Source organism: Asterias amurensis, chromosome 19, assembly GCF_032118995.1.
Source record: "Asterias amurensis chromosome 19, ASM3211899v1".
Classification (NCBI taxonomy): Eukaryota; Metazoa; Echinodermata; class Asteroidea; order Forcipulatida; family Asteriidae; genus Asterias; species Asterias amurensis.
In genome coordinates this window covers 2,549,912-2,560,928 of record NC_092666.1, presented here as the reverse complement: position 1 = coordinate 2,560,928, position 11,017 = coordinate 2,549,912, and the positions used below count along the sequence as shown (strand labels likewise).

General features: G+C 39.0%; 1 protein-coding gene across 1 annotated transcript; it reads right to left on the bottom strand.

Moving 5' to 3' along the window:
• Positions 1-510: 510 nt before the first annotated feature.
• On the bottom strand, positions 511-4,165 carry LOC139951808 (monocarboxylate transporter 13-like). The gene is made up of 4 exons (XM_071950875.1): positions 3,577-4,165; positions 2,663-2,806; positions 1,465-2,280; positions 511-626 (listed from the first exon to the last, which is right to left on the bottom strand). The coding sequence occupies exons 1-4, from the start codon at positions 4,163-4,165 to the stop codon at positions 511-513; spliced, it is 1,665 nt and encodes a 554-aa protein (XP_071806976.1).
• Between the last annotated feature and the right edge of the window lie 6,852 nt (positions 4,166-11,017).

The window sequence follows — 11,017 nt, the reverse complement described above, 5'->3', positions numbered from 1 at the left end:
ACAAATAATTTACAGGGTTTACAGAAGGTAATGGTGAAAGACTTCTCTGGAAATAAAATTCCATGAAACGCTTTACTTTTTGAGAAAACATTAAAGCAATATCAATTCTCGACATCGAGAATTACGGATTTGTTTTCAACACATGCTATGACACGGCGAAACGTGTGGAAACAAGGGTTGGCTTTCCCGTTATTTTCTCCCGACTCAGATGACCGATTGAGCCTAAATTTTCACTGATTTGTTTTTAAGTTGTGATACACGAAGTGTGGGCCTTGGACAATACTGTTTACCTAAAGTGTCCAATGGCTTTAATACTTACAACACGTACAATCTTTTAAAGAAAATGTTTTTACCTATTGGATGATCTTACACGTATAGTCCAAAATTCATTACAGTCCAATATTTAATACACGTAACATGTTTTAGAGAAAACATTCCAGCTATTGGATGATCTTACACTTATTGTCCAATATTTAATACACGTAACACGTTTTAAAGAAAAGATTCCACCTATTGGATGATCTTGAAATACTTGAGACAACCAAGTGGAATCAAGCATAGAGATTGCATGACACCAAGAAAGATAAATGCACCGTTGTAGCTACCAGAAAGATCGTACATCAAACCTGTTCATATATAAATAAATGATGTTAAATAAACATGTTTGATGTCAAGTTATACTTGTACGCTAGTTTTGATAAAGGTTCAAAGATCATAGAATCTGATGGATCAACAAAAACAACAACACGACAGCGTTTATCTGTTACACAACACAACACAGAATCAAACCTTGTACAAGTCGTAAGAAGTATACAACCTTCACCAATGCGCATGGGTTTTGAGGTTTTGAAGTATAAATGTCATGTCCAATAACCTCTACCAACATGTTGTAGTTTTAACTATTCATCGGGGCCCAATTTCATGGCTCTGCTTACCGTAAGCACAGAATCGGCGCTTACGGAAGCAGGGAATTCTGTGCTTACGGCAAGCGTATTTCACGGGTTAGCGGCGAATTTGGGCTTCTGCGCGTGCGTACTTCACGTTACTAGGCATTCTACGCTTACAAGGCTAGCGCAGATATTCGGCGCTTGCACGTAAGCGGGGAATCGCGATCGTAAGCGCAGAATTCGGCGGTAAGCAGAGCCATGAAATTGGGCACAGGACAGTTCTTTTTAGGGCTTAATAGTCTCCCGAGTTCAGAAATTTACGAGTGTGTCAGTAGAATAAATAGCAAGACAATTTCTCAACGAAAACTTAAGAATACGGAAGCCATTTGATGCGCAATAACACACTGATCAGGGGTAGGGTATATTCAATTATTATACCTCATACATATTCATGACCGAGAGTCGAGTTCTTACTGGTCCGTTTATCATCACGTGCTAGGTGCTATTTTGCTCTTTACCGGGCACCCTCATTCAAACCATTTTGCATATAAGTGACCACACGACATACTGCACTTACCTGGTATAAATACTAAGGTAAACCTCAGTACAGCAATTGTTATCCCAGCCCATCCAAGTGCTCCGGTCAGCAATTCCACTCCAAGGATCTGCTTAAAAAGAACTTCAAACAGACACAAAACGGCACCAACGGAAAACAGAACAAGCACTGCTGACAGCATCAGTTCCCAGTACAAGTTCAGCCAAGGCGTTGCGAAGAACATTGCACCGGCCGTAGAGAACAAAATCGCCATTGGGATGCTGTAAGATTTCACCCATCGGTCCAGTATGAAGCCCTGGCTTGCTCTAGCCAGTAAATGCCCAACACCAGCAACCGTCACAAACGTTGCTGCATCTTCTGCTGAAAACCCTTTGGTCTGAACCATGGAAACAAAGTACACGATCCACATGTCGAAGCTTAACTGTGAGCAGCAGAGCATAAACGTAACTGACCAGTAACGTAAATTCAGGAGCAGTTTCACGTCCAGATTCTGAACTGCACTTTTCCACACTGCACTGCATCGATCACGGGAAGATGTATTAGCTGTCAGGTTTTGCAAGGTTATGTGAGCTGTTCGACTGGTAGTTTGCAGTGTTTTGTCGTCTGTTGTAATCATGAGGGCGCCACACACGGTTAGATGGAATGAGAGGCCACCAAGAAGGAGTAATGTTCCCCTCCATCCATAGGCATCTAAGAACAGCTGCGATAGAGGAGTCAAGAGCAGCATCCCGAAAGATGTACCTGTCTTCCCAATGCAGAGAGCTGTCACATAGTTCTTATCAAAACGACGACCCACGGCTTCTTTGAGAAGGATGTCAGGAATACCAAGACTAGGTCCTTAAAACAAATAAAGACAAACAAAGTCTTAAAAAAGAAGGATTGCATCTTTCAAACACAGTTTACAATAAGTAGAGTGGTAACATACTGCAAAACTGGGGTGTTAACGTTAACACCGTGGGTGTTGTTACATAAAAGAGAAAACAAAAATAACATCTGTGTGATTAAAAACAAGGCAATTTAATTTCCCAGAAGTTAGTGTTATTTTTGTGCCGTTAAATTTGATTCTCTCTTGGTAACTAATGTGACAACGCCCATGGTGTCAATATAACACCCCCTATACCCCGTATGACAGGCATCCATTTATGCAAAGAAAATTCCAACTTATGAAACAAAACAAGCAAATGATTTTCAGAATTGTCTCCTTGATTACATTTCTTACCTAAGAATAACGTTAAAATAATGGCCATTTGGAGAGCATAAGCTGTAATGGATGCAAGTATTGCTGAAAAACCAACCGCTGTTCCACAGATGATGTAAACAACTCCGGTCCCAAACGTTCGTCCAATTGCTCCTGAAAATGGACCTGTAACAACAAAGACAATGGACTGTTCCGGCTTTCCACTAAGCTCCGCCCACCGCGCACGTGAGCAAGACACGTGTACAAGCACTCCCAATGACATTCTGCACGATTCTGCCGCGCGTGCCAAATATACGCTGTGATTGGTCAAATGGGTGAACGCGCACAGTTTGATTGAGAGGCCGGATCGGTCCATTAGTAGTAGGCTTTGATATTTCCCCGGCATGACTTCAACAGTACTATAGACCAATAGCTTTGTTGAGGTGGACACGATTGGAGATTTTGTAACGCTAGGTGGCAGCAGATTTACCAGGTAAATCTTCACTGTTTACGTAATTCTGAGCATGCGCATATTGCAAAGAACAATGTGTTTACCTGATAAGTCTACTGCCACCAAACGTCCAGATAGTTTCCTATAGGAGTGCACTGTTTGGTTTGTGTATACAGAAAACTTCAGCTAACCCTTGGTGCATTATACTGTTGTGTCCACCGTTTCTCAAAATGGCTGTAACGTTTGACCTGACAAAATATGTTCACAAGAGTCGAATAGCCTGGAATTCATGCACGCACGATTTGGGCACAGCTCAGAGGAACAAAACATTCAATCTTAACGTCTATTGCAAACAAGAAATTGTTTTTCAGTAACTAAACGACAATACATGTTCTTGTCATTGTAAAAATGCGCAATTGGCTATGGAACCCATAACCTTGTGATTGCAAGTCCGACAGTCTATACCATTGGATCACTGTTTAGGGGAGGGAAGTTGTAAACTAACCTACGAATCCTATCATAGCACCGATCATTCCAACCATCCAGCCGATAATGGCACCATTAGTGTCGAACTGTTGCTGTAATATCGGTAACATTAGACCAAGACCTTTAAAGAACCCTGTCCAGATAAACGCCTGCATCCAGAGCGAGAACACAGCTATCCATCCAGACCGACCCCCGTCTTTTTCAGACACCTTATCTTGCAAGACCTCATGTGGTGAGACCTCATGTAATGAGGGTGAGGTATTAACTGGTGAGATCGCATGGAGTGAGACCTTAACTGGTGAGACCTCAACAGATGGGACCTCATGTAGTGAGACCTCAACTGGTGAGACCTCAACTGGTGACAACTCAACTGGTGCTAACTCAACTGGTGCTAACTCAACTGGTGAAACCTCAACTGGTGAAACCTCATCAACTGGTGGTAACTCAACTGGTGACACCTCAACTGGTGACACCCCAACTGGTGAAACCTCAACTAGTGAAACCTCAACTAGTGAAACCTCATGGGGTGCGACCCCATAATACTGTGAGGCCTTGTCCAGTAAGATGCCATCGTCTACATCATGCATAGGAATCCGTTCGTAGTCCATGTTCCCTCATGTAATTCCAATGGAAGAATTGGGAAACCTTGTAGTTGATGTTAGTTTCGGCACTGCTGAACATAGCATTCCCACAACAAAAATGAAACACCAGAGAGATAGTGTGCTTACATCACTGTCTAAACATTTTGACAGTGCATTCATTAAATGCATAAGATAAACATCAGAACATTTGCGACCATTGTCCCTGAGATCATCACTTATCAGTTAAATCCGATCGGCCACAGGGCATGGCCAATAATTGTGCATACAGCAGACGACCGTTATGTGCTTAAGGCAAAACAAAAAAAGATTTTCTCGGTAAAACATATAAAACGTTTCTAATTAAAGACACTGGACATTATTGGTAATTGTCATAGACTAGTCTTTACAGTTGGTGTATCCAACATATGCATAAAATAACAAACCTGATTTTGAGCTTAATCGGTCGTCGAAGTTGCGAGATATTAATGAAAGAAAAAACACCCTTGTCGCACCAGGGTCACACGAAGTTGTGTGCTTTCAGATGCTTGATTTCGAGACCTCAAATTCTAAATCTGAGGTCTCGAAATCAAATTCGTGGAAAATTACTTCTTTCTCGAAAACTACCTCACTTCAGAGGGAGCCGTTTCTCACAATGTTTTTACTATCAACCTCTCCCCATACTACCAACCTCTCCCCGTTACTCGTTACCAAGTAAGGTTTTATGCTAATAATTACTCTGAGTAATTACCAAGAGTGTCCACTGCTTTTAATTGCACTTCAAGCTCCATTCCATCACTTTAAGATACAAAAATGCACACAAAATTGTTTAACACATTCCCCTCCCCCAATAGACCTTCATCATGGTGCAGCAGGATTGACATTCTCCCATTGATATTAATGTTACCAAACCGAGGCTGGAAGAACAAAATAGTCTGGTTCCTATTTGGCATTCATCATTGTTATTCGATACGATGAACATAACCAAGATGGAGACAGCATGATAAAGATCTATTATAGCGTTGCCCCAGCTAACCCCCCACTCCAACTCCCCCCCCCCGCCACCTTCTTTCAAATGAAAACGTCTGGTTATGTCACCGCACCGGCGACAGTAGCGGTGTCGTTGGTCCGTAACCAGTAATTTTGTATTATTGTTGTTGTTGGTGAAGGGGGAGGGGAGATGCAAGGTATGTACATCGGCGCGCCCATCGCCTTTCAAAGCTTCGTATTGGTATAAGTGTTAAAGGCAGTGGACACTATTTGTAATTGTCAAAGACGAGCCTTCACAGTTGGTGTATCTCAACATATGCATAAAATAACTAACCTGTGAAAATTTGAGCTCAATCGGTCATCAAAGTTGCGAGATAATAATGAAAGAAGAAAACACCCTTGTCACACGAAGTTGTGTGCGTTTAGATGGTTGATTTCGAGACCTCAAGTTCTAAACTTGAGGTCCCGAAATCAAATTCGTGGAAAATTACTTCTTTCTCCAAATCTATGGCACTTCAGAAGGAGCCGTTTCTCACAATGTGTTATACTATCAACCTCTCCCAATTACTTGTCACCAAGAAAGGTGTTATGCTAATAATTATTTTGAGTAATTACCAATAGTGTCCACTGCCTTTAAGGCAGTGACCCTCGCCACACTTTCAAATTCATCGATCCTTTTCTTTTTTTTTTTTTTTTTTTTTTTACACCGCAGCGAGTTTTTCTTTACCGTAAAACTCCCAATTCCTGTCTTGAGATGAGACTTCAATTCTAATAACGCCGTTATGTACAAGTTCCCTCTTGCATGTTTTATTTTAAAACGGAAAGAAAGCCGTTAATCACACCTCCCCAGTGGTGGATTAATTTAAAAAAGGTGTTGCAACGTATTATCCTACTAAAAAAACATAGCATTGGCAGTTTTCAGTACAAAACCTCTCCGCGGTGTAAAACTAAATACGCCGGCCTGCCTAGCTTGTGGAATATATATATGTGAGCAGCCAAAGGATGTGCTGGCATTCAAGCTTTTGTCTCCAAACAAAGCTTCGTAAAAGAAATAACGGATTAACTCTACACGGCATTGCATAACTCTTGAGAATGTTGCTATTCACTGTGAGTCATCTTTTTGGCGAGCGTCTATTGGTCAACACCATCTTCATTGTTCTTTAACAGGTGTTTCTATGCGCTTAACTGCCGTGCAGAAAAAACTGTGTCACAGCCAAAGTAACTTGTATGCTAACATTGCTGCAACTCGGTTCAAGATGGCGTTATCGTGCTGTACTAATCAGAGCAACCAAGTCTCCAGCCTCAAATACCAAAGCTTTATACTTGTGTAGAGTGTGGAATACGTAAGCTCTTAGATAGAGCCTGGAAATGTTTAACTTGCGAGGAGTAAAGTTGTTCTCTGGACTGTTGCTAGTAACTGAGAATCATCAGTTTGGTCAGCGTATGGATGGTCAACATGATGGCGTTCTCCTTTTTCTCTCTTCTCATGTTCTACTACTAGTAGACTAGTAATAAGTGCAACACGTCTCCACCCTCACGTATCAAAGCTTCATACCAAGGCTGTTGTGTACAGTGTGGAATGAGCCTGGAAATTTAACTGGCGATGAGAAAAGTTGTCTACTGGGACTTTGAACTTGTTTGAACTGTTTCTCGTGTTTGTGCTTAAATATGAAACGGACATTAACTTCTCTCCCGACGGACCGTACATTGTAAATGTGTGTGTTGTCTATGGATCATTTTGGATGCCCATCTGGAAGAGGTCATCTAAAGGTAGTCTACAGCAAAGATGGTTCTAAGAAGTTAAAACGGTAAGCAAAACCATGTTTTCTTAAACCTTTGTTTGTCAAATGGGAAACATTTCCGCCCGACGCAACAATTTTCAAAGAATTGTCACAAAATGCATACAGCAGGAAAAACATGGCGTTTATTTACATCTCCTGCTGCTGCAAGGCTTCGACGTGCGATTTTGTGTTTAGAAGTGTCAAATTCTGCCTTTTTCTCAATGTAAATATGTGTACAAATGTGGGCGGATGGCGTTGAAAATTTGCCATTAAAAGAGTGCCCTCGTAAATTATAGGTCCTTTCTGGCAGACAAATTGCACTAATCATAATAGGAAGTTTGAGATTTGGGGTAAGAATGTCCACATTATGTTCAAAAGTTACAAATTTACCGACTGAACAAATTTGATAATTGTCCCACTGTCTTCATGTAGAGAAATTATATCAGATCAAGCAAGACTTTAGGTTTTTGTTTTCTCTGTTTGACTGTGTTTGCAACTTTGAAGTCCACGGTTTGTGTTGCTCTTTTGTCAACTTGTGAAGTCAGTGTTCACATTATCTAGATAGGTGTTATCTGCATATCTCAGCTATCGTTTTGTAAAGAACTACATGCATTATTGACTGGTTTTATAACTTGGTATCGTGGTTTTGGGGTCAAATCGGACACAACATCGGGACTAACGTCTTAAGAGGGAAATACATATCCCTATAATTTTACATGAAAATAAAAAAAAATAACATAAATGATAAACAAATAAGCAGAATTACCTACTGGTTTATTTAATCGATTTCAACAGAGATTCGTGTGTTCGAAAATATAGTTTTGTTTCCTCGTTTTATTTATTTATTCTATAGGGATCCCAAGTGCGCCCTCAATGATAAATTTGTAAAAAAAAAAAATACTAAAATAAAAACGTCGGTCTTGTTACGTTGACAAATCTTTCTCGTTCTTCATGATGTAAAGGCACTGGACACTATTGGTATTACTCAAAATAATTGTTAGCATAAAAACTAACTTGATTAGAAGCTGTTGATTGCATAAAAACGTGAAAAACAGCTCCCTCTGAAGTAACGTAGTTTCCGAGAAAGAAGTAATTGTTCACTAAAACATTTGAATTTGATTTAGAGACCTCAGAATTAGTTGTTGAGGTCCCGAAAGCAAGCATCTGAAAGCGCACAGCTTCGAGTGACGAGGGTGTTTTTTCTCGCAACTTCGACGACCAACAATTTAGTTCAAACTTTCACAGGTTTGTTTTTGTATGCATATGTTGGGATAAACCAAGTGAGAAGACTGGTCTTTGACAATTACCAATAGTGTCCATTGTCTTTAATAGCTACGTCTTTGACGGACCACCTTATTGTTGGTATGTTTGTGCTCTATTTTTGTGTAGGGAGCATTTCTCTGGCCATGCTCCAAAATCTTTTTATCTGTGAGGGATAAGTTCATTGATCTATCTGTGATTATTGTTTTGATTTTAAACCCTCATTGTATTTTGGCGATTGATCGTCCTTTTTTAGAGAAAGAAATGGGGGCTTAAATTAATTAATTAGTGCTCTATGACTCAATCACATTTACTCAGAAACAATTTTGGTGTTTAACACGACTGTTTATTGGTACAGATGCATGCATTGCTCACACATAGCTACATCACAATCCATGTAAAAACAACTGTACTTTTATAGTTTAATAAGTTGAGTATGCATGATAAGAGCTAGCATAGCTAATTACAAAACAACATTGCAAGTGACTACATTATTTTGTTAGTGTTTACAATCAAGAAAACTGTAATGATTTACTTATCAAAGCTTTAGTCAATCGAATCTTCGTAAAGCCGAACAAACAAAACAACTTGTTAATTCCCATTACCAACACCCTTTCTCGAAAAAAATGAAGATTTTGTCTTTTTTATTGAACAAACGAAACGATTTGTTTCCCATTACCACACCCTTTCTTGAAAAAAATTAAGAATTTAAATCTTGTTTTATTTTGATTTCTCTTTCAACTACCGCCCCCCCCCCCCCCTCCCCAAGACCCGGGCTCCGGGTCAATTCTTCCCCGGTAGTTGTTGTTTTATAGTGCAAACACATCAAACATCTAGAGTAAAAACTGTTGTATACCAGTAAGAAAATCATAGTCTAAATGAACTTTTAAAATCTACCTTCCTAAAAGGAATCTAATCCACGGCTTAGATCTTGCACGGGTAAACATTTGTTTAACAGCAATTTCCAAAGCATATGTACACGTCAATGTGGTCTAAGCCTTGTTCATTCTTAAAGGGTTCGGGTACTCTTTCAAAATGTCCACAGATTTACATTAAACTTACAGGGTTTGAAGATAATGATAGTGGGAAGCTTCCCTTCAAATATTAATTACTGAGGTTGTGCAGTTTTTGAGAAATGAGTAAAATAAGTCAAACAAATAATTTTCGTCTCAGGAAGACGAAAATTATTTTAGCATGTAAAATCCCATTAACCAGTTATGATATTATAGCAAAACCCATAACATAACTGGTTCATGCGTTTTTAAAAGGCTAAAACTGAGACGAAAATTATTTGTTTTACTCATTTCACTACAGCACCTCAGTAAAAAAAAATCAAGGGAAGCTTTCTACTATCATAATCTTCAAACTGTGTAAGTTTAATGTAAATCTGTGGACATTTTGTTTTGTGTTAGGAAAAAGTACATAGACCCTTTAAAAACGGTTATTAAATTAGTGATAATGATAAAATAGTCACCTATAATGACGTAATATAATTATTTGATTTTTAAAATTCTAAAGTTTTCTAAAAATTTATCATAATGTTTTGATTTTAACGAAGCGTAAGAAATTTAAAGAGCTGAAACTTAAAGAGCTGAAAACAAAACAAAATTCCCCTTACAATGTGCAGTTTGGTTAGTAGCGTACACCGTTGCATTCATTTGTTAATCTAGATTAGATAATTACCACGCATTACCGTAAATTACATACACTTCTATAATCATAAGACTTCAAATTTGTATAATTAAGTCTCGTTTACTATTCATACGTACTATTGTGTGATCTGTCGCAACAGAACAACAGTGTGGGACTTTTTAAAACATAAACAAATATTTCAGAGACGATGAACAATTTCAAACTGCTCATCTTTGTATGACAGGCAAGCCGGGTTAAATTATATATATATTTTTAACCAATGTAGTACCTTTTAAGGGAAATACAAAAGGCTTTGGGGCTCATTCTGCAGGTATTACTACGCAAAAAAAAATCGGCACTTAAAAATGTACTAATGTTCAAACATGCGTAGGCCAACCAACTAGACGCACGGCTTCACCCATCCGAATGACCAAGCATTCAAACTACCTCCGGTTTGCACAGTCAAATAGGTCACACTTTGTGTTAGCGTTTGGTAATTAAACTGAAGACCTCTCTGATGACACAAGAGTGTCAAGACCAAAACCAAAACCCAGTCTCTTGAAACACAAGAACTTGTGTCTGGCGCACTAATAGGTCACACCTCCTCTCAAATCCCCCCCCCCCGAAAAAAAGGGAAAAAAAGATCGATAGTCGAGTCTTGTTTTAAAATTGAACTTCTCAATACAAAATCATGCGTGCATTCAGCAGAAGGTTAATTCGACGCGCTTATACTTAACATAATACATCTCTTTAAGATTGTGATGAAAAGGCACACAAGCTCCTACTAATAATAAGCTGGGGAAAGATATAAGGATTAACAAGACTAAGACAAAAAAAAGTCTGAACATATTCTCTAATAAAGGCGTCCTTTTTAAACATCATGAGCGTATTTACAGGCAAATAACTATACTTCATTTATACAAATTTCATGCGAAAGTACGCCTAGTTTCTACTTCTTGATATTTTAGAACAATTACATTTGTAGTTCAACATCAATTTACAGTTCAACAATCCAGTTTGAGTTTTACCCGGAAATATTGCCCATGGTACAAAAGGCTAACATGTGCCTTTACATGCATAATAGTAGCTTCTCCAGAAGACGATCAGAGCATACTGATCGAAACGTCGAGTTAACCAATGGTTCTTTTCAAAACCACCCCAACTCATTTGAGATAGTCATTACATGGTGTTACCGCAAACCTTCCATACAGTAAAATAT